Source organism: Acinonyx jubatus, chromosome D4, assembly GCF_027475565.1.
Source record: "Acinonyx jubatus isolate Ajub_Pintada_27869175 chromosome D4, VMU_Ajub_asm_v1.0, whole genome shotgun sequence".
In the NCBI taxonomy this organism is placed as follows: domain Eukaryota; kingdom Metazoa; phylum Chordata; class Mammalia; order Carnivora; family Felidae; genus Acinonyx; species Acinonyx jubatus.
Window position 1 is genome coordinate 55,103,566 of NC_069391.1, and position 24,450 is coordinate 55,128,015.

The window sequence follows — 24,450 nt, forward strand, 5'->3', positions numbered from 1 at the left end:
CTAACCAGAGCTTTTAGTAAACGAGGAGCAAGTGTCATGAATATGCATTACAACACGGGAAATATGATGGGACATTCATTTATGCAATTTAAAGAAGTTTACTTTGTGTGGCAATAGAGGATATTTGTTAGCAAAGTATAAATTTTAAGAATGCAAATAAGCTGTTACTCTTATTTTGCATGTGATTTTCATGTACAGAATTGGTATCATACTCTATGTGCCATTTTCTAGCTTGCTTATTTTCTCTCACTCCAGTGATTTGGAGATCTATCATGTTGATACTCAATTCATTCAGTTTAGTTGTTGCAGTACATTTCAGCACATGAATACACCACCATTTATTCCCAGATTGCTACTTGAGTAGTTAACATTTATCCACAACTACAATAATTGTGTGCAATAAATATATCTATTTCTTTACACATATGTGTGAGGATTTATCTAGGTATGTTTCCAAAAGAGGAATTGCTGGCTCATAGATTTAAATGTATTATTTATTTTATTAGAAGTTGTCAAATTGCTTTTTAAGGTGGCTGTACCAACTTTTAAATCAGGCAGTTCTAATATATGAGAGTTTCCTTTTCCCCATGTCCTTGTGACCACATCATAGGATCATTTAAAAAACATGTTTTTTTTGGTCAATCTGGTGGTTAGAAAATGGTATCTTGTGTTAATAAGCAACGTATAGGTATAACAGGAGTAAGGTGGTGGGGTACACATTTTCTCATCTGTCATCTGGGTTGAATTTTATATCTTGCTTACCTTGCTGCAGTAATCATAATCTCCATCTTCATAATAAGAGTAGTAAAAGATTTATTGATTGCTTGCTCTGTGCCAAAGCTTTGTTTTGCACCTTGCATACCTTCATTAATCTGGTCCTCACAGTAATTGACATAGAGAGACTCACTGGATCCATTTCCCGGCTGAGGAAGGGTAAAAGAGAGACTAAATAAGTTGCAGAGGGTCACACAATTGTTAAGGAGCAAAAAATTGGGACTTGAAAAGAGGGAGTCCATTCAGAGCTCAGGCAGCCTGGCCTCGGAGCTCTTTTACCTTTGCTTTTCTGAATTTCATTCTCCGCAAACCTGTGTATTGGTCTCAAGGAAGGCTGCCATTATTCCATTCAACTGAGTCTGAACATGTTCTATAACATTTTTCTTTTACACATCTCCTTTTTTCTGTCCACGGAATGTTTTACCATGTCCTGTTCAGTGAATAACGAGTCTGGTTCCTGGCTCTGGTCATTCGGCAGCTCGGTCCTTGTTATCTTCCCCAGTGTTTTAAGGAGTTACAGCCTTTCTCCTAGCAAATATGTTGTATTTGAAAACACTTTACTATCTGCCAGACCCTATGTGGACATACAGTGCTATTTTCCAAAGGTTGTTTAACTTCTCTGAGCCTCTTCCCTTTGTAAAATGAATGAAAGTAAACAAACTCATCTAGAGAATAATGCTGAGCACATGATAAGCTCTTAATAAGTGTTTCCTGCTGCTATTTTTATTGTTTGAGAAATTATAAGAATCGGTCTCCCCAATTCACACTAACTACAAAGAACCCTAGGAGACATTTTCTTTCTTTGCTTTATTTTTTTCCTTTTTAAGAGAAGGGTTAAGGAGTCCTACATACGTATTCTGAATTATTAAATGTCTCCCTACAAATGGCTAAATTTACTGACATCTTTACTTTGCCATTTTATCTTAGGAATTGCTTTAAGAAACAAGAAAGAGTTTTGGTTCTTGTCTTTCACAGAATTCCCACAGTGAAAGAATATGAGGACTAGGATTTTAACCAGTTTAAACTATTTATACAAATATTATTAAGATTCAGGAACCTGATAACATCCTTTCGAACTAAATAGTTAGGTCTCTAAGATTATAGATTTCTAATAAAAAAAAAATGCTGACTTCATCTGCCTTCATCTGGCCAGGAGCTGTCCTCTCCCTCCACCCATGGTACTCCTTTATACCCAGCCTTTTCTTACTGGGACTTCCCTCACTACACGGGAGTCCACACTCCAATCTTTCCTCTCCTCTGGACACTCCTCAAAGCTCCTCAAATTGAGGCCATGTTTGGACCATGCTTTGTTTTCCTATTTAATGCCCAACGTTGTCTCCCATCCTGTAGCACGGAGCAGACTGCATTCTCAGAGCTCTCTGCTAGGTTTCTCTGCTTTTTTTCCAACACCCTGAGCTGCTTGTTCCTCCTCCCAGCCAGACACCTACCTCACTGCAAATCACCTTGTTCTTATCCCCCAGCCTTTTCTTAAGACATAAATTTAGTGCATTCATAGCTCTTAGAGCTATATGCAGTCACTAAATACGAGTTCCTGTGTTTATTATAGGGGTAGGGGAAGTGCACTCAAGCAGGGGAGGTGGCAAGCACCAAGGCCCCAGAGCAGAGAGCATGCCTGACCTACTTAAGGAACAACAAGAAGATGCTGGGGTAGCTGGAGTATAGAGAGGAAAGCAGAATTATGGGAGAGGAATTTAGGGCGGCGGTGTGGGATCAAATCACGTAGGATATTGTCAGCCACTGCTTTTCATGCCCGGACTGTTAGGTACCAGGTCTACCTTGGCAAGGAGGATTTCTACAGAGATAAGCTTCTGACATAGAGTGTGCAGGAATGTTCTTTTCCTTGATTTGATTGCCAAGTGTAGAAGCTACCATCTGTTCAGGGGTAGCTGAATTTCTTGGTTTCTTAATGTCTGCAGTATTAGAGCTCCTGGAAAATGGTACTTTTACATTGGTCTGTGTCCCAGCCAGGAGTGTGAGTCCAGCATTTCCTTGTAACAAATCAGCTTCAGAATGGCATTAGTGTTTATCAGACCCTATAAAACATATAATTGAGAAAGTGTTTAATAAAATGGTTTTGTTTCACTACCGGTAAAACCTTAAATTGGCAAAATGTCATAAATTGGCAAAAATTAACTTACATTACATTACATTGAGTTTTTAAAATTACATTACATTAACTTACATTGAGTTTTTAAAAATTTTGTTAGAATTTTTGACCATATGAACCATTTGTTAAGTGTGCAAATCACTGGCATTAAGAACATTCCCATTGCTGCATAGCCATCACTACCATCTATCTCCAGAACTTAAATCGTCTTACAAAACTGAAAATGTGTACCTGTTAAATAACTCCCCATTTCTGCCTTACCCCCATTTGCTAGCAATCACCATTCTTCTTTCTCTTCCCCCAGTCTTACTGAGAAGTAATTGAACATACATCACTGTATAAGTTTAAGGCAAATAGCATGATGGCTTGATTTTATATGTGTCCTCAAAAGATTATCACAATAGGTTTCAAGCCTTACGTTTAAATCCTTGATCCATTTCAAGTTAATTTTTGTGTGTGGTATAAAATACGAATCCCTTTCAATTCTTTTACATGTAAATATTCCATTATCCTGGCACCATATATTGAAGAGACTTTCTTTTCTCCATTGAGTATTCTTGCCTCCCTTGTCAAATATTAGTTGACCTTCTTATATATTCTTGTGTTTATTTCTGGGCTCTTGATTCTGTTTCACTGGTCTATGTGACTGTTTTTATGCCAGAACTATACTGTTTTGAATGACTGTAACTTTATAAGTACAGCTTGAAATCAGGAAGTGTGATGCCTCCTGCTTTGTTCTTTTTTCCTCAGGCTTTCATTGACTATTTAGATGGAGTCTTTTGTGATTCCATATAAATTCTAGAGGAGTTTTTTTTTTTCTATTTCTGTAAAAAATGCCATCGGAATCTTGATAGGAATTGCATTGAATCTATAGATGTTTTTTGTTAGTATTCACATTTTAGCAATATTCTTCCAACCCATGAACACAGGATACCTTTCCATTTATCTGTGTCTTCTTTGGTTTATTTTGTGAATGTCTTGTTGTTTTCAGAGTAGAGAAATGTCAAGTCCTTAAATGTATTACTATTTTATTATTTTTGGTGCTACTGTAAATGAGATCAATTATTTTTTTCCAGAAATTTTGTTGTCAGTATATAGAGATGTTATTTATTTCTGTATGTTAATTTTGTATCCCACAACTTTACTGAATTCATTGATTAGATTTAACAGTGTTTTGATTATTTTTGATTTATGTATAGAAAATTATGTCATCTCCATAGAGACGATTTTAGTTCTTCCTTTCCAATTCTGATACCTTCTGAATATTTTTCTTGCCTGATTGCGCTAGCTGGGGTTTCCAGCAATATGTTGAACAGGTGTGGTGAAAGTGGACACCTTTGTCTTGTCCTGATCTTAGAGGAAAAGCTTTCATCCTTTGATCCTTCCATACTGTTTTCCGTAGTGATTGCAACATTTTACATTCTACCAACAGCACAGAAGGATCCAATTTCTCCTTGCCAACACTTCCTTTCTCTCTTTGTTTGTTTGTTTGTTGTTTCTTGATAATAGCCATCCCAGTGGGTGTGAGGTGGTATCACACTATGGTTTTGATTTGCATTTCCCTAATGATCAGTGATGTTGAGCATCTTTCATGAGCTTTTGGGTCATTTGTATATCATTTTTGGGGAAAAGTCTGTTTAATTCCTTTGTCCATTTTTTAATCAGACGGCTTAATTTTTTAATTTTTTTTTATTTTAATGCTTATTTATTTTTGAGAGAGAGAGAGAGAGAAAGCAAGAGTGTAAGTGGGGGAAGGGCAGAGAGAGAGAGGAAGACACAGAATGAGAAGCAGGCTCCAGGCTCTGAGCTGTCAACAGAGAGCTGGACACAGGGCTTGAACTCACCAGCTGGAGATCATGACCTGACGCTTAACTAACCCGATGGCTTAATTTTTTGTTGTTATGTTTTGGTGTTCTCTAAGAATTCTAGATATCAATCCCTATCTAAAGAGTGATTTGCAAGTATTTTCTCCCAATCTGTGTGTTTCCTTTTTACTTTATTGGTAGTATTTTTTGATTAACACAAGTTGTTTTTTTTATTTTTTTGAAGTCCAGTTTGTCTGTCTTGTCGTTTGTTGCTTGGGACTTTGGAGTCATATCCAAAAATCATTGCAAAGCCCAGTGTTGTGAGACTTCTCTCTGTAAGCTTTCTTATAAGGGTTTACAATTTTATTTATCTTTATAGGGTTGAACTTTGGAGAGAACCAAGCAAATCCTTGGGCATCAGCATTGTTGGTGGACGAGGCATGGGGAGTCGTCTAAGCAACGGTGAAGTGATGAGGGGCATTTTCATCAAACATGTTCTTGAAGATAGTCCAGCTGGCACAAATGGAACCTTGAAACCCGGAGATAGAATAGTAGAGGTATCCTCTAGTGAGCTTTCTGTGCCAAAGTTCCCTCCCTCTTCCATCCTTTTTACTAAGGGAATCGTTGTCTTTACACTGCTTACTCGACCCAACATGAAAGTCAGATGTGCTTGTGGTGGAGGCGTCTCTCTCTCATATGTCCCATTTCATCTATAATTTTTCTCTTTAGAGCATGGTGACAGATTATATATCTTGATTCAGACACTGGTGTTTGGAGGTATCATCAACTATTTTTAAAAACATTGGCCCTGAATTAAAATAATGAAGTTCTGTTTGAAAGAACAAAGCAAATTTCTTGGGGAAAAATTGAATTGTTTGAAATTATGTATACATGTACAGAATGTGTACATCATAACTAAGCTCTCCAGTGAGATTTTATTTCAAGAAATGCTTTGTCACGATCATTTCATTGTAGATTAACTTCGTTGGTTAAGATTGTTTTCCAAGTGAGTCTCTTTGGTAAATCTTTTATGCTAATCACCCTGGTAACCTTTTATATAAATGCCCCACCCCCACAATCCAGGCTCAGATTTTCCTCCTACTTCTCAGTGCTGTGCCCATTTATCACTGAGGGGTGTGTGTGTGTGTGTGTGTGTGTGTGTGTGTGTGTGTATTTACACACTCACGTATGTGTAACTTTGTTATGAACAAGAGAAGTATTTGATCAAATTGTTGCTAATCTTTTAATTCAAAACAAAGTATAATATGTTAAATAGACTTTTCTTCCTTGGTCACTACTCATTTACTCAGCAAATATTCCTGGAACAGCTGTTGCATTCCAGATGCTACGACAGGCTCTGGGCATTCTGCAGTAAACAAGGCACCATGCCTGCCTGTCAAGTGTGACAGACTTAACAAGTAATCAAGTCACTTCAGAACAGTGTGATAAATTACTTGATCAGGGTAAGTGTAGTTTTAGTTAAGAGGGTGGAGGGAGGGTACCTGACCCAGATTTGCTAAATTGTCAGGATTTATAGAGTAGAATAAGAGACAACTTCCCAGTAGAAACCAATCACTTTATTATTATAAGGACCATTATGTTTACTTTATGCAAGTGATTGTCTCTCATTTTCTAAATCCATATAACTGATTAATTAATAGTTAATAATGCATTAAAATGCATTAATTGTGTAGAAAAAGATGATAACATATTAACCACAACTTTAAAATGAACAGTTTCAGGATTTATTTATTTAGTCCTTTACTGGTTGATTGTCTGTGAGAGCTAAAGAGGGAGGAAGATTGAGACATGGGAGGACAAGGGTAATGTCTTTTTTGTTTTGTTTTGTTTTTTTCTTCCAACCATTTATAAGGAACAATAATGGGCTTTTTCTCTCTTCCTGCATCCTTGCCTATCATTAGGTGATATCTTAGCCCCTTTTTAAAAGAAATGTTTACTTATTTGTTTTGAGAGAGAGTGCACATGCATGAATGAGGGGAGGGGCAGAGAGAGAGGGAAAGAAAGAATCCCAAGCAGGCTCTGTGCTGTCAGCACAGAGCCCAGTGCAGGCTCAAACTCATGAACCGTGAGATCATGACCTTAGCTAAAATCAAGAGTTGGACATTTAACAGACTGAGCCACCCAGGCAGGCCCAGAGCACCTTTTTAAAGAACTCTTTTTTAGCTAGAACACTATCTAAAGTTCCCAATTTCAGATTATCACAGGGCAGTTTATTTTATGGATAATTCACTATTAAATACCTTTGACCTAAGGCTAAAAAGTAAGGAAACATTTATAATTATTTCTAGAAAGGACTGATTATGGTTTGTACCAAAATGTTGTTTAAATGTATTGAGGGAGTTAAAGCATCCCTTTCAAATTGAAAAGAAAGTATGTTTCTGTGTGTGGTAAAATACTATATGCGTTTTAGCACTAGTTTGTTGAAGGCTCTTATGTACAGGGGCTTTTCTAGTAAGTAAGAAAGCCTTAGGCCTCTGGGATCCTGGAGATTCTAAAACATGTCTCTGCCAAGTGTCTAAAAATGTATTTAGACTAGACGAGTAGAGACCTGCACACTATTCCATTCTAAGTATAGAGTTCTTTGGACTTGAGCAAAGATCTGTAACGTCCTGGTAAACATCCACAGATGGAATATTTAGTGGATGTGAACACTAACTTTTATTCTACAAAAATGAAAGCCATTTTTAATATGCACTGAAAGATGTAATACATTATCTAAGTATCAACCTGAGGGAGGTTTTCAATTAAATACATGTACTTCTTTTAAAGGTGATAATGTCCTATGCAGAGATCGAATAATTAATTTTCTTTTCCAGAATTGTGCCTACTCCAATTTTGCTATTTTGTTGCATATACCGTATTGTGGTAATTGGAAATGATAAAATGATAACAGTATCCTATAGTTTTAACCTGGCAGGATTAGCATTTGGCCTTTCGAACTATTCTCCTTCCTATTCAGTGCATAAGCTGACCTGATCATCCCCCCGGCATTCCATGGTCAAAAAAAGGTTACAAAATAACTTTCATTTTCAAGCTATTTATATAAGAATTAGTAACAAGCACAATTTCTTGGCTTCCAGCTCCTGTCACATCTACTACAAAGATTCTTTTGCAAAACTAATCTTGTCATAACCCGATTTTTCCGAACATCAGACTTTTGTTTTTAACTTCAAGCGTCTGTATACAGAGAGAAACACACAAAGCATCGCCCACCCATTTCCCAAACTAATCTATAATGAATCGGAAGCAAATGTGTACGGTGATTTTCCTGATGAAGACAGTGCTGCGGGACAGATCCCTCATATGATTTCTTTAATGATGTTGATTTCCTAATTTAAGGGAACAGCTGATAGTGTAAGGAAAGCAGAAGCAGAGCCTTCATTTCAACTGATTATGATTTTAGTTGATTATTGGAGACAGAAATCTGTGTCCAAAAAAAGGGACCACAAGTCTCCTGGACAAATTAAGAGTTCTGGAGCCTCAAAAGTAGTCACCGTTATTTTTGATTCTGAAACAGACTTTCCAGGAGCCTCACCCAGGATCCTCAAAACTCCAGATCCACAAACTGTTCTGTTGTTCTATAGCTTCTTGAAATGTTAAGCTGAGGCCTTCCATTGCAGGTGGATGGAATGGACCTCAGAGATGCAAGCCATGAACAAGCTGTGGAAGCCATTCGGAAAGCAGGCAACCCCGTAGTCTTTATGGTACAGAGCATTATAAACAGACCAAGGGTAAGCAAACAAAAAGGGCAAGGTAGGCAAACCCAAACAGTGTTCAACTTGGAAGCTAATGTAACAAGGGCCAAGTTGTCTCTAAGAGCAGATAGCCAGTGTTGAAATCTCAGGAGACTTGTTAAAATTTATATTGTTTTGTTTTTGTTTTTTTTTTTAATTGAGCTATCCTGGAAATCCCTTCTGCCATGTTTAATAAACACTGGAAGCCCATTGAAGACACAGAGAAGTAGGATTCATTGATGGCCATCGGTGTCTAGATGGATAATTGTTAGTATTCACCATAGTCACAAAATATATAAGTTGTTAAGAGGAACGTGATACAATCGTTTAACTTAATAGTGTGTGACCTCTGGTGGAGTCCCTGAGAAGCCCGAGAGATTACATTTTCTTTCTACACTTACTTTCTAGACAGAATTTCTAGCTGATGCAATCCCGTGATCACCTGTGAATCATCTTGAGTGTATTTGTCTGTCCCACTGAACATTCTACACAGTGGAAATTTAAGCTGTGTGTTTATACACTAGTGATTTCATAACTGAAGCTTCCCAGCCACAGTCACTGTAAAGGTCTTCATCCCTGGCAGACAAAAACCTCCTGACCCATTTTACCATCAGTCCTGACAGGTAAAATGGCTTGAAGAAATATTCGAGAAAGTAGGATGAATGAATTTAATGAATGTTGTTGATGGAGAAGAGACGAAGCAAGGCTTTGTGGATTTGATATGCCCTAACGATTCCGAAGAGGAAAACGATGCCAAGAGTTTACGACTGTTTTTTTTAGCTGTCCCTTCTTTAGGTCTCACTGAAAAAGCTTATTTTCATGTGCAGCAGTTCTTAACCATACCCCTTGGAAAGTTCTTCAGAGCCATACCCATTCACTGAAAAGTTTGCGTATCATTTCAGGAGCTTCCTAGATGTTCTGAAGTTCACAGAGGTTCTAACTTCTGGATTTTAGTAAAAAGAAAACAAAACACAAAGAGACCCTGCCATACTGGTTGTCTCTCAAATACCTGCTCATTAATTAGCTTTATTTAAAAGAAAAATGTCAACATATGTGAGGGAAGTTAAAAGAACCTTCTGAAACTTAAAATAGGTAATTATTTTATAACTTTAAAATCAAGAATACAAGAAATCAGTGCTCGAATGATGGAAAGAGAGTAGCAGGCAGCTCCGTAGATGAGGTGAGCAAAAGTGACTCGCCAGTGTTCTGTGCAGTGGAATTCGAAGTGACCAGATTTATCCTGTCGGTCCTTCTGTTGTCAAGACAGGTGTAGCTCTGGTCTGGGTTTACTGTAAGAAATGAATTTCGTCATTCTTCATGTGAGCAGTTATCTGCACACCTGCAGTTTTTAATCATTCCGTTGTTTATTGTTAGGTAATAATTGCCCATTCAGATGAGAAAATCTGCCAAATGGTAGGGCTGCACCATGCTGCAACTCTCTTCAAATGGTATTCAGTTTGTTTAAATAACTACAAATCTTTCCACATTTGTTTCCATTTGTCCCGTCCAACGTAGATACAGAATGATGATGTTGGCAAATGGCTGTTTAAGTTAAAACCATTTTTTTTTTGTACGTGGGTAGGTTTTATTCCTTTGTTGTATTTTTAATTTCCAAGTTGCATATCATACAGGACAGTACTGTAAACTGCTGAATAGGATTCTTCATATTAGTTTTAAAAACTTAAACTGCAGACATTTCTTTCAATGCTGGTCACAGTTTCTAATGAGCTGGGAAGGTATTTTCTCACACACCTGGAAAATACCGCTATCTTATTATCTGAGGTATAATGACTCTTGATTTTATAGCAATTACTCCAGGATAAATCTTTCTTAGAGTGACATGTTTAGTCAAGTTATGTGTGACAGGATTCAGAGTATGCTACCCCAAAATAGAGAATACTGAATATTTTAAGCCAAAGGAATTTAGGAAAAGGCAGGTGCTGGAAGGACTCAGACCTCCCCCTTCTCCCCTGATGCAGGTCCTAAAACCTTCCTCTGAGAGGCGCCCTCCCCATACCTGGAGGAAAGGAACATTCCTGCCTCCAAAGACAGAGGGACACTGGGAAGAATCTGAACGAAGAGACCTTCCTAAGTTTTCCTCAGTTTCCCCACTGTGTTCATACTTTTGTCCCATCATATTTTCCATGACTTTCCACTCTTAAGCAAACCTCCTGTAAAAAACCTCAAGTCTAACTATTGCTTCAGTTCTTCATTATCTAATGAAGGCTCTGTGTCATTCAGATCATGTGTCATGTGAAAGTTAACATTAAATCCACATAAGTACTTTTCTCTTGTTAATCCCATTTTTTATTACAGAGATCGAGCTGAGAACTTCAGATGAATAGGGGAAAGATATTTTTCCTCCTCTTCATACGCATTCAGCTTTGGGAAATCAGAATCACTTTTGCATTTAAAATGAGGTCTATTTTCAGTGGTTTACTTCCTTGTGGAAATAATCACGTTTCCAGTAATCTAAAGGGGAAAAAAAATCACCAATACAGAAGACTCTCTTAATGGAAAATGTTTTCTTTGTAGATACAATAAAACTTCAAAAAAATCCTGTACATAGGATGAAAAGATAGTCAATCTCTTTGGCACCTAGACTATTCAAGAATCAGAATTTCCCAGAACTGAGAATGATGATAATAATCCTCTTGATAATTAATAATATATTCTGTACTTATTATTACTGACAGTTCCATCCGTTGGACCACATGGTCATACCAGAGGGCGGACAGACCCTATTAATATGGACTAGAGAATGGTTTTGTCTTTCCTATGCTTTGTCTTAGTTAATGACATTTTCGTTTTTATCAGCCCTTCGAACTATAAGTAGAAGTTTCATCATTGATTTTTTAATAAAGAATATGGCCTGTTCCTATAAATCTCTTCATAGTAATAGATCTACCACTCCATTTGCTGTACTCATGCTGTACTTTATACTCTGCTATCAGGGCCAAATTCTAATCCTATGTAGGAGCTGCAAATTAAAAAAAAAAAAAAAAACAGGAAAGGAGAGCTCTCATTAAATATTCCATTTCTTACCATTATGTTTTTTTTTATTATTCTATAGAATTATAAAGGAACTTTAAAACCCAAAAATTCCACGTATGAGGATCAGAAATAATTCCCACCTTCCATAGCATGGAATTATTTTGCCTAGAATATGATTTTAATCTCTGCCTAGTCATTTCTCCCACCCTTAATAAACGGTCGCGTTCCTTGGCATTCGTGATCTTTTCTTTTGTAAAGCAGGAGTTGACATTTAAACTGAAAAGCAGAGAGAAAGTTGAGATGAGCAGAAATGTCATTGTGCCCATTTCTTTTTCCCATCTTCCCTCTGTAGGAAAAACATTGCAGGAAGAGCAGATTGAAAGGGTAATGTGGCATAAGCTTTAGTACAGGCGTACTGAGGATAGAGCCTTTCCAGAGTATTCTCCCGTACAGGGTGGCGTCACATGACAACCTCTCCCTACTCTTGATGCTTGCCAGTAGGGCTTTTTTATAGACAGAAGTAACACAAACATTTAATTGGAGCCAAAATGAATTTTAAATGTCTGCAATTTCCCCTGAAAGATACAGTCAATAAAAGAAGAAGATAGCGGGTATGAAAAGAAGGAGAAGAATTTATTGTGCTAAGGAAATTACTTTCATTTTTTTTAAACTATGAAAATGCTAAATTCTATCTGGCAGTCATCCTGCCTTTAATACATATATTCAACTCCAGTAGTCCTAGCTCAGGGAGTATCTCAAGCAAGCCACAAAATCTGTGAGAAACACTCTAAGGCAGGACTTCAGTATATGCATAGCCTCATAAATTCCCTCTCATATGGGAGCTTTTATAGGAAATTTTAAAAATCAATGTTTCTACCTCCACAAAAAAAAAGAACAGGGCGGAAATAAAGAACGCCACTGTAGGGTGGTTCATTTACTTAAAATTGTTGATTTCCCTTTTTAAAGGGAAACATCCCATTGACCTGATGTAACCTTAATATCCAATCTAAGTTTGAAAATTTTCCTTCCTGGGAAACAAGATAAAAGAATCATGAAGGTTACCAGTGAACTAGCAGACAAATGTTTAATTTGCATTCTGCAGCAGATAGACTGTTTCTTTTTTGTTTTACAATAGAAGCATACTTTGCTTTTAAACGTAAACAAAAAACATTTATGGTTTTCGTCTTGAAACCTGTTTACTGGTATGCATGGGACATACATGAGTATATAGATTGGGCAACGTGTATGTGCATCTGTCTGTGACAGTGAAAATAAAAGAAATGTGGTATCAGTTTCACCAACTCATATCCTACGTAGTTCGTGGCCAGATTTAGGTCGAGGTGTAGATCCAGATCGCTAGAGGTTAACCTTTAGTTCTAGACTGTTTAATAGGATGTTGCTCTTAATGACTAGATCTGACTGGATCTAGTAATTTCACACTGTTATTTAAATCAGTACTTTGTTCTTAAAACTTGAGTTGTTTTAAATATATTTCTTTTGCGCTCAGCGCCTCTTATGTTTCCTTTTAGAAATCCCCTTTGTCTTCCTTGCCGCACAACCTTTATCCTAAGTACAACTTCAGCAGCACTAACCCATTTGCTGATTCTCTTCAGTTCAACGCTGACAAGGTTGGATAATGCCATTGTCTTGCCATTCGTTGCCTTTTGCAAATGTTTCATTCTTTGTTGTGCCTTTGTCCTAGTTCACTGTTTACTAAATTGGGGCAGGGAAAAAAAAAAAACTGTGTGTTTGGAGTGGGCATGCAGATCCTTTCATAAGCACATTTTTTTTTGCCAGAGCATATTCATTTTTATAGCTGAAATTAGATGGCCCTTCTGAACAGTAAGGGAGAATCGTGAGTCCAGTGCCTTTCCTATATTTTGGTGTGAGTTAAATTTTCTGATACTTGAATTTTTGTTAGTTGCCAAATGTATGAAGTACTTTCACACATAATTTATTTAAAGCCTCGTATTGATTTAAATCCTTCTCAGACTTCTACAAGGTGGTCCTAAAAAAGCCCTTCTGTAAGTTAATCACTCCACAAATAATTGTGTGTATGCAGGAGTATGTTGAATATTCATAAAGTGTGTCCATATAAATGCCTGAATGAGGAAACATGCCCCTGTTTCAATGCTTGTAAACCTATACTTGGATAGTCTCATCTTCCGATGAAATTATAAACCCAGAATTGAAACAAAAACTTACTTACAAGAATCTCTATATGATAATTTGATCATGATAAGGAAGAAAGCTCTCAACAGTTTCAGGAAGCATTTTATGAATATTCATTGGGTTTTCATGTTATTGTAATATGGATAACCAAAGATGTTGTATCTGAAGGAATATGTTTTCTGTTACTATAGGAATTACAGAATTCAAGTAGAGTTATCTTCCGTTGTTCCCCAACTAACCCTTTTGCTCCCACACCATTTAAGGTTTGTCTCAGTGTGAAATTTTCATGAGTAAGTAGGTGTGTTACTGTGTGCTATGTGTGTGTTACACTTGTGTGCATACATGGCATGGAGTGATCTCAAGTGCACTTTGCATTTTTTGCCAATGGAGGCTAAACAATCTCTGTTAAGGAATTGTATTTTCGTTAATAAATCTTAAGTGTCAACCACAAGCTAATTACATGATCTCATTCAGAAGGAGGGTTTTCAGGAGTAGTAAAATAGAACACCTAATCGCTTGCCCCTTTAGTAAATATAAATAACAGGCTTGTATTCCCTTTATGATGAGTCAGTAATGTGAGGACCCACCGTTTTAGTTTACTCTCGGTATGAAAATGGTGTGCCTAAGTCAGTTCCTAAACAGTTTTTTAGGTAGATTTTGTTATTTTTAAGTAAAATAACAGCTCAGGAAAGATATGCAGCAAGATCTGTAACGTTTGCATCCATAAATTTATTAAAATTACGGGAGGTTTAAATCAGATTTTGTCCCCCTTTTTAAAAACCAAATGGGCTTAACCTATACTTGCTAATATTCTCTCTTGTTATAGAGAAGTTGTTTTTATTTTAACCAGAAAAAAAGTAAATTCCATACCCCCCCTCCCCCACGCCCTGCCTCCCCCGCCGCCCCTACCTTAGTATGTTAAATGAACCTTGTTTGTTTTTTGGACATTTTTATTTGTACGTTGTTGATTTGAGGGTTTTATGGCACAGTATTTGGGAAGATAACAAGGGTTTTGTTTGCAGTGGTAGTTTTTGTCTGGGTGGCCAGCTGTGTGTAAACAAAACATTTGAACACAGTAGATTCTGTCACTTGAAAATCTATTGCCTATAAGTCTCTACCAATGAGCTCTCTGTTACTTTGCCAGAAAAATAGTAATTGATATTTATTAGGTTCATTTTGGGGCAGCTTAGCATCCTAACGTGGTTTCTGAATCAACAAAGAAAGATCACCTTCAGTGCTATATAGTTGTAGTATTAGGTGTATTTTGTGGTATTCTGGTTCTTGACACGAGTTAACAATTTCTAACTATTTGTGCGTGCTTATCATCTGATGTGTTCTATAGGAAGTTTTTTTTTTTTTCATCAAAATCTTTTTCCAGATCCACACATATAAAATGAGGTATATCAGAGGGATTTTTGTATGAAAAAAAGGTAAAATAAGAATAGGAAAAATGTTGATTCAAGACATCAGGGACAGCTTCATACCATGGTTAGAACTTTAAGTGGGTATCTCTGAGCGTTGGATTAGGTACTAACTATGGAAGTTGGAGGAGACAGCATGGCATAATGGAAAGTGCATTGGATTAAGAACTAAAAGAAATCTAGTACCGGTGTGATTTTGAACAACATCATCTCATGGCCTCAGGTCTTTCATCTGCAAAATGAGTAAAATGAGCTCAGTGACTTATAGGCCTTTCCAACTCTAATATTCTATTTGATAATCTGCAATATAAGAGCTTGATACCAAGCCCTTTTTTTGAAGTAGGACCGAGAGCCCCAAGTGACAGCAAGTATGCCGTACTCTGGGTTTGTATGAAGTGGTCTCTTGTGTTTTCTCACTTACCTTGTGAACTCCCTTGGCAAGGGAATGATGGGGCCGTCCCTTAAAACCTGCTCCTCAGATCTGAGTCTGTGCACTCTGTGCTAACAAACCAGCTCCCCTGGTAGATGAGCCTGCATGTGTAATGCTCATTTTCATGGGTTTGTTAAGAGAGTCATTTGGAGAGAGGATTCAGGTAGCGATGAAGAATTCTTTATATATATAGTCTGACTGCCAGCCTTTGAACGTCTTTCATTGTTTGATTAACTTATTTGTTCATTTTTTTTTTTCCAATTTCTTGGAAGACTTTTCTAGACACACAAAATCTCGCCTAGACCCCTGCATATCTATGAAAACTTTTGAATGAGAATTTTTTTCCAAAAGGGGAAGTTTGCACGGTTTTTTTCTGTCTTGTCATTTAAGCCTTCAAATTGAAAAAAATCATTGGCCTAAAATACCAAATAATAGTTTAATGAATTATACTTTTTTATTATATATTATGCTATTTTTTACTATATTTAAACTTTACCTGAATCCTGTCTACCATTGTATATACATTTTTTGATTATATATGTGTTAGATATTTTAAAGCCCGTTTTTGACATTATACTTTTATTTCTTTTACTTAAGTTGGTCTTCCTTAGACTGCACATACCCACTGTATTCTTCTTGTTCCCGCAGGCACCCAGTCAGTCAGAATCAGAGCCGGAAAAGGCTCCATTGTGCAATGTGCCTCCACCCCCTTCTTCAGCGTCTAAAGAAATGAGCAGCGATCATACACAGTCATCCACAAGCAAAGTCTCAGAAGATGTGGACAAAGAGGATGAGTTTGGTTACAGCTGGAGTAAGTTGTCTTTTGTGATGCATTCAGTTATAATAGCGACATTAAAGTAGCTCTGGGTTTCTCAAGGCTTATGCCCTGGGTGGATAAGTATGTTTCAGCTTTAGTTATATATACTGCAATTTTGTTTGGAAAAAATACTGTTTGTTTTGCCTGGATACAGCCCACATTCCCAAAGCATGAAATCATGTTCTTCCTTTCCTCTAACCGAACGTTCCTGCTAAGCCCATTTTGCCATTTGTATGAGCATTAAAGAGGGCAGGGCACTCTCTCAGAACCTAGTACAGGATCCGCCACCTTGTGGTCTTGAACAAGTCATTGCCCCTCTCCAGACCTCACATTCCTCACTGTAAAGTCTGGTTGCTGTTCATATTTTGCCTTGAACTCTGGTATTGTCTTGCCTAGGGTGGTAGCGTAGTATGTGTTGAGATAAAAACTTGGGGCCTTTGGCAAGTTGTTTAACTGCCTCTAAGTTTTTGCCCAGTGGCTATATCTCTTTTGAAAATTCAGTCCTCACCTCAGGTTGCTAACATCAAATTTGATAATGTCTGAGGAGTGCAAACCACAATGTCTGAAGCACAGGAAGCATTCAAAGGCAGCTATTCTTAGGATCATTGGGGTGTCTGTTTTTCTAATGAAAGAAGCCTTTTTATAAGGAAATATTAAACATTTAGTGAAAAGTTACTCATGTATCAGTGCTTTAAGAAGTTCTGTTTTAAAAAATATAATTCCTTTAAGAAAGCCGTGGTATATGCTTTTAGGAAGCACAGGGTATAAACTTTGTGCCGCTGGATTCTAGAAGGAATCAGGAAATGGCAGTTTATGAAGTTGGCGCAGGTAAGAATCAATATGGAATGCAAGACATCAGCTGTGTAGTAACATTTTCTAAGAGAAGATTTGTAAAGTTTGCAGTTTTCTACGTCTGTTTTCAATAAAATAAGAGTATATTGCTAATCCGTTGAGGTGGCCAGAATATACTCTGAAGAAAACATGAAAGGGAATATCATGTCACAAGCTACCCCAATACTTAAGGGCTTAAGGAAACAGTTTATTACTGTGTTGTGGTGTTGTGGTCGACTGGGCTCAGCTGGACTGGGCCTTAAGGGTAGCTCACTCGCATGGCTAGAAATCTGTGTTGGCTCCTGGCTGGTTGTTCATCTGGGCCTGTGGCCTAGGGCACCTCCATGTAGCCTTGCCCTCTCAGATTCAAGAATAAATTGTACCTCTTGAACATGTGGGATGGGAGAGTTGAATGGTCTCATCTAGTGAAGACATGGGTCCTAAAATCTGAGACGGGTACATTGATTTGTCCTGGCCTAATGGCTCTGTGCAATAAGACAATGCATCCTCTTTATTCTGGGTGTATGTACCAAGCAGCTGCCCAACATGGTGTGACACATATAGGCCAGTTTTTCTATGGGAGAGATGTCTCCACTGATCAGTGAAGATAAATTCTTCACTGAGAAGAATGTTCTCTTCTCTGTGAATGATAAACTAGTGCTTTGTTTTAATCAGAGTCTTTTGAGAGTTGGTTAATAATGAATCTCTTGGGCCTGATCACCCAGATGAACTGATTAATTAGACATGATACTGTCTGCACACTAGATGCAAAGAAATTCCTCAGAGTTTGGGTACTCCAGGAACCCAGTCTTGACGCCTAGGGGACCAGATTTTTCTTAGCTTTCCTTAACTGCCAAGGATTTACATTTTGGTCCAAGTAATGCTCTTTTGAAGCCAGATGACCCTCCATAGTAAAACATCTGGCTGTGAATTAACCTATAATTTGTTGTTGTTGTTGTTTTGTTGTGTGTAGAAAATATCAGAGAGCGTTATGGAACCCTAACAGGAGAGCTCCATATGATTGAACTGGAGAAAGGTCGTAGTGGTTTGGGTCTAAGTCTTGCTGGAAACAAAGACCGATCCAGGATGAGTGTCTTTATAGTGGGGATCGATCCAAATGGAGCAGCTGGGAAAGATGGTCGACTGCAGATTGCAGACGAGCTTCTAGAGGTAAATTCTTAATGGAAAATGCTGAATTCATTGCTGAATTGGTGCACTGGAGTCATCAGTTTCCAGAAAATCCACCCGGGCCTCATATGGTGACTGAGAAAACTGTTGCTTGCCTAATAAAATAGATGTGCTGCAGCAAGTTTGGCTCTAAACCAAATCTCTGCTAAGTAGAGTCCATGTTCCCATTAACTTCCATTAAAAGGTTGTGACTGTGTTGCACCAGAAACAATTTTTGCCCCAAGACAGTAATAAAGATCACACTTCAAAAACATTTTTTTGTGTGCTGCATTTTTATTAGGAGCTTTTGAAAAGCCAAACGACCAATCACTCCTTAGTAATGAGATTGACCCACTGGACGTTCTGGAAGTTGAATTCCTAATGGTAGAAGCGATAGGGGTCGGGTGAGGTGGGGTCAAGGTTAAGGCTAAATAACAAAAACAATAACTCAGCCCTCCAAACCAAATAAATTTCTGGACCAGATTTTATAGTGTTTAGAATCACATGTGCTTGTTTTGTTTGTCCTTGCCTCCTGGAGGCTGGGATCCACGTGTCTTTATATTGCCTTAATACTCTTCCTTGCACTCCTGTGCTTCTCCCTTGGCCAGGAAGGCTCAGTCAGCAGGGGCTAAGTGACTAGATGACGGGAAGTTTCCATTAGGTACTGTTCTGCTTGGGCACGTTCTGCTTCCCAAATCCCTGGTCTGCCGGAGTGCTTCTCCCAGCAGCCAATCCCAGGGCCTGATTCTTGAGACTAACTAAGATCTGCGACCACAGGGACTTCCCTTGATGATCTGCGGAGGTCACTAGTGCTTCCAGGAGAGCCCTTGCTTTGACAGAACATGCTGGAACCCCAGTGCCCTCCAGGAAGCTTGCTGTGCTTTTTTTTTTACAGTCCAAGTGCTGCCTCTGTTGTCTATGGGGATCACACTACACACACGTCATCGTAACGTCAGCTTCAAACATGAGCTTTTCTTTACTCTCCTTCAGAGTTAGGTTCATGTTCTTGGAAGAGACATACATATAATATTTTATAGGAAGAAAAAAAATGACCTGTATATTAGCTAGATAAGGTGATAAGAAATGAGCAAAATTAAAATTTCAGGCTCAATTAATGCTATTTGTTTCTCATAGATCAATGGTCAAATTTTATATGGAAGAAGTCATCAGAATGCTTCTTCAATCATTAAATGTGCCCCTTCTAAAGTAAAAATAATTTTTATCAGGTAAGCACTTTCTTTTTCTGGTTTACTAAGTATTTTTGATTAGGCTTTCAATTCAGAGTTCTTTTGAATGAAAATAAGACATTTATAAATGTATGAGTGTTATAGTCCAAAGTCTTTGAGGTTGCAGAATTTTCTCTAATAGTCCTTCTGAGTCCTCAAGTAAAAGAATGAATATAATATGAATCATTATGCTATGATAGGTCAATACTCTTTCTTTTAGAAATAAAGATGCGGTGAGTCAGATGGCTGTATGTCCTGGAAATACAGTAGAACCTTTGCCTTCTACCTCAGAGAATTCTCAGAATAAGGAGGTATGTATTTTCTGTATTGGGTATTGGCCCCCAAGGAGTTTATAGCCTACTACAAGAAACACTCCTGTAAATAGGCACACTGCTTATGTGGAGGCCACTAGTGGCGTCTGCATGGGGAATAACGAAAGTAGAAAAAGTTGTCAAGTCTCCTTCTGGAGAGAGACAATGACCCCCTAGGGGAAGTGACAACATGAAGTGTATGTCGGAAGTAGAAGATGTGGGGGGGCAAAAACCTTCCAAACTGAGGGCATGCACTGAGGAATGGCGTGTGGACTCTGGCTGATGCAAGGAATGTAAATCACAGGGCATCACTGAATAGTGGGAGCGGGGGAGTGGGTTCCCGGTGAGGAAAGGGTCACTGAGAGAGAGGAGATAGGGTCAGACCATGGGACTCACGATGGAAACTTTGCCTTTGAGGCCTTGGGGACCTCAGTAAGAATTGTATTTTGAAATACTTCTTTGGAAATGGCACAGAGAAAAATCAGAGGTTGCAGGGAAGAGATGATAAACTTAAGAGGAGGGGGGGGAAGGGAGGGGGAGGAAGAAGAAGAAGAAGAAAAGAAAGAAATGGTTATGTCAGAAGTTTAGGATCCACCTTAGTGTCACCTTATCCCTGACTAAATGTACTCAGTGAGGAACAGTGAGTGGTTGACGATCTGTTTGTCCAACAAGCACTTGCTGAGTATCTGCCTTGTGTCTGGTGCTGCTTTGGGGGCTGGAAATGGGCTGGTGAAGGACACAGACAAGATGTAGCAAGGTTTGGGTTGGCTCACTTGGTGACTTGGTGGATGGCTGACTTTTACCAAAAAGAATATTAAAAAGCAGATAGCTGTAAAAGTGGAAAACATTCTATTTGAGGCTGCTTGAGAACGAAGTGCCTGTTGAAGAGCCTGGGAGAAGTGTACATGGGGACACTGGGTCTAGAGTTTAGAGAGGAATTCCCTTAGATGCAGATTTGTCATTTGTTAGCCACAGGAGCTGAGGCTCTTATGTACAGAAAACACTTAGAAAGAAGAAGGCGGCCAAGGTCAGAATTATTTAATAGCAATAAGGAGGAAGCCTAACAAAGAGTACTCAGAGGTTATGAGGAAGGACCAGCGGGCATGTTGCATAGCAGCCAAAGGGTGCATTCTCCAGTCTTGAGTGTGGCAAAGAGGTCAAATGAGGAGATGACTAAAGAGAGTCCATTGGACCTAGTAACCAGGTGATTACTGGTGTTTTTTGAGCAAATGGTGGCTAAAAAATTAGGAAAGAGAAGGCAGTGGCCAGATGGTGAGTCTAGAATTTGGAGTTTTTGGTGGGAGTTCTGATGTGGTAAAGCTTCCAATACTTGTTTAGGATGAGTGAAAGGAGGCATAGAGAATGAAGAGCATAAAATGAGAGAAGCCGTGACGATCGTGGTGGAAGAAGGTGCAGATACGGAAACACTGTCCCCTAAAGGAGCGTACAAACACTGAGCGCGTTGGTACCTGATGCAGGCCGCTCGTTCTGGTGAACTGGGCAGTCATTCACAGTGGTGCACCGAGCGAGTGATTTCTCAAGATTAGAAAGGAGAAAATTTTCTTTTCATGTGAATGGTGCTGCATATATCCCTTAGGAAAATGGAATGTTTTAATAATTTTCAAGTAGAACGTTTAATAGCTCCCAAATTCGCTTGATGACTAACAGAGTGAAAAGGAGTGAATTGCGCCTCTGCTTGTGTTCTGTGTTTAAAAAGCTAGTTTCGCCACTTGGTAGCTGGGTCGCTGTTAGATTTCACTGAGAGGGAACGCAGGCAGTCTTGAGAGCCACTTTGTGCCTAAAATGATTTGTGGTCTAAAACAATTGCTGTCTAATCACGCCTTCTTAGTATTTTGAAGAGAGTCTAATGTTCATAAACGTCATGAAATGTTAGAATAATAACGAATTCTAATACGTGAAACAGTTTTGATGAAGTGGCCCTTATTAAGCAAAAATACATAACATTCGGTTGTCTATTTTGCCGTTCTTTCCCTGTGTCAGGCCGAACCAAGTGTGACTACTTCTGAGGCACCTGTGGACCTCTGTTCATTCACAAACGTGCAGCATCTGGAGCTTCCCAAGGTAAGTCTGCTTTGCGTTGGAATGAAAAGGTGTGAGCACCTTCACACCAGTGGTCTAATTTACTGGCTGTCAGAAGTGTGCTGTCTAGACCAGCGGCATCAGCATCACCTGGGATCTTGTTAGAAATGCAGCCGCTTGGGCCTGCCCACACCTATGGAATGAGAAACCCTGTGGGGTGGACCGCGGTTTGGATTTTTATAAGCCTTCTTGGCGATTCTGGCGCACACGGAAGTTTGAGAATTACCATGTTAATTGATACTTTAACAGGGACTAAGCTTTTCCTGCCTTTAGGATTATCTCCCAGCAGGACGGTTAGCAGTCTGTGCTCTGATACATTCACCAAAGACCTGCTGTGGAGGAAATAAAAAGAATAAAGAAACAAGTTATAGTCTTTGTGCTTCATAAAACCGAAAGCTCCAATTACTAGAAGTTTCACTGATAAACATCAGCGAAGTATTTACTTTTGAAAAGATCTGAACCTTTGTTCAAATGACCACTTCAAAGAGGTGGTTTCCTGAACAGAAACCTAGAAATGCTTTCAGGTGCTGCGGGCTCATGCTGGAATACAGGCAGGCAGTAGGTGAAGGAGAACACAGAGCCCTGAGGGGCTCAGGGAGAAGGGGAAGGCGGCGGGGCGGTGGGATATTCGCCATGGGCGGAAAGAAGAGAAGTGGTCCATACGCCAGTCTTCAGCAAAGAGGCAGGGCAGTGTGATGCTTACCGCCTGGGCTCCAGAGTCTGTCTGTCCACCTTCGATCCTTGCTTCGTCAGGTACACACCTGACACATTACGCGATCTTCCTTTGCCTCCGTTTTCTCACCAGTAAATTGGAGATGATACTATCACCTTTGACCTAGTTTTAGAGGTTAAATAAGTTGTTTGTAAGGAGTTGGCATAACGCCTGGCACACAGCCAGTCTTTGTTAAGTATTTGCGAGGGGTGGGGTGGAGGAAGGCTGTGGCTCTTGATTTTGTTTCTTTTTTTCAATAAATAACCATGAGCAAAATGGATTGCCCTGGTCCTGTCATTTACAGTACACGTAGAAGAAGTCATTATTATGCACAATTTGTCTCCTGGTAGAAGGAGAAGTACGTCAAGCCATTAAAGTTTTTGCCTTTTCTACTGAGAAGTTCATACACTTCAGGAACCCCTTGCTCTGTTGCCATGTAAGAGAGAGCATACCTTTCTTTCTCTCCTGCTGGTTTCAGATTGAGTTTCCTTTTCCTCCTAAATCCTGAAGTGTCAGAATTTATAGTATTTAACAGTGCAGTTATTTCCCTACAATTTGTTAATTATGAAGCATTTAAATGTAGGCTGGATTCATTATACTATGTGCTTTTTTTAAAATACAGGTTTATCGTATCTTTAGAAAAGCCCAAAATAATATATATTTTTTACAAGTACCTTTCATGGCACTGATTTAATTTATTTACTGAGGGTTTAGAATATGAGTACCCAGGAAGTGTTGGGGGAATGACCCAGCTAAACAGATGAATAAGGAACAGAACCCAGTAGCAGCTGAACAGGCAGATTTAGAGCCAAACCTTCCGAGTCGGAGCCCTCTTTGGCCTCTTACAGGCTGGGACCTTGGATAGGGTTCTTAATCTGGAAAACTTCCCCTCTACCAAATGGAGATGATGGTAGTGCTCACCTCATAGAGTTGTACTGGGAATGAAATGTATGTTGTGTGAAGAGTCTAGAACCTTGCATACATACATCAACACTGCCTGTTTTTGTTGTTGTTGTTGTTGTTTTTATTGTTATTAGGAAGGAATAAGCTGGCAGAGAGGGAGATGTCTAACTGCTTGTTGGCACTGTTTTTTTGTGATGCTTTCTCCTCCTGCCTCAGGCTACCTGATGAAGGTGTTCTTTAGATGTTTAATCGTCTTAATCCCCTGTTCAGAATCTTTTAAGGACTTCCATTCCCAGACAGATAAAGTCTCTTGACCTGGCATTCAGCAGTGGGGTGGACAGAGGTCTGCTTTGTCCGAAGCCCTTCTGAGTGATCTCCCATAAATCACTTGGAAGCTTGATATCACTGGTCCCCGCTCTCCTCTTCTGTAGATGGGGCTGCTTGTTTCAGGGGTTACTTCTGAGATTCTTCAAGCTAATGGACGAGCTGCCCTCATTCTACAGCAGCTTAAGAGCTATTCTCTGTCTTTAGCCTACTGCTGATTTATTCAGCAGTTGTCTAACATGTACACTTCCCTTTCTGAAATAGTTGCTGTGGGGGAAACCTAAGAACTCAGAAGAATGTCAGATTTTATTGCCCACAGAAAGCTTCTGATTATATGTCGATTTCAAACACATCTAAAGCTCGGTAACTGAAATGTGTTTATTGATGAAAGCCAAAGTGAATAAAGGGGAATATTCAAGGATGTTTTAAGATCAGCTGACAGAAGAAGCAATCAACTATGACTTAAAATGTGGGCTTTTGGAGCCACTTGACTTTTCTGGGCCTCAGTTTCCTTACCTACAGTATAGGGAAATAATAATACCTTTATATTGGAAGTATTTTTGTAAAGATTAAACGAAAG

General features: G+C 38.8%; 1 protein-coding gene across 13 annotated transcripts in view; it reads left to right on the plus strand.

The window, feature by feature from the left end:
* MPDZ (multiple PDZ domain crumbs cell polarity complex component) overlaps positions 1-24,450 on the plus strand; it is a 160,382-nt gene that overhangs the window by 112,767 nt on the left and 23,165 nt on the right. For 5 of the 13 annotated variants that reach the window (XM_027047126.2, XM_027047127.2, XM_027047130.2 and 2 more), the window contains 9 exons: positions 5,087-5,264; positions 8,349-8,459; positions 12,986-13,084; positions 13,820-13,891; positions 16,128-16,290; positions 18,101-18,297; positions 19,429-19,520; positions 19,741-19,831; positions 21,833-21,913. In XM_027047126.2, the coding sequence (XP_026902927.1) occupies positions 5,087-5,264; positions 8,349-8,459; positions 12,986-13,084; positions 13,820-13,891; positions 16,128-16,290; positions 18,101-18,297; positions 19,429-19,520; positions 19,741-19,831; positions 21,833-21,913 (1,084 nt within the window). The remainder of the gene's footprint in view (positions 1-5,086; positions 5,265-8,348; positions 8,460-12,985; positions 13,085-13,819; positions 13,892-16,127; positions 16,291-18,100; positions 18,298-19,428; positions 19,521-19,740; positions 19,832-21,832; positions 21,914-24,450) is intronic. The other 8 variants (XM_027047128.2, XM_027047129.2, XM_027047133.2 and 5 more) reach the window with 5 other exon arrangements.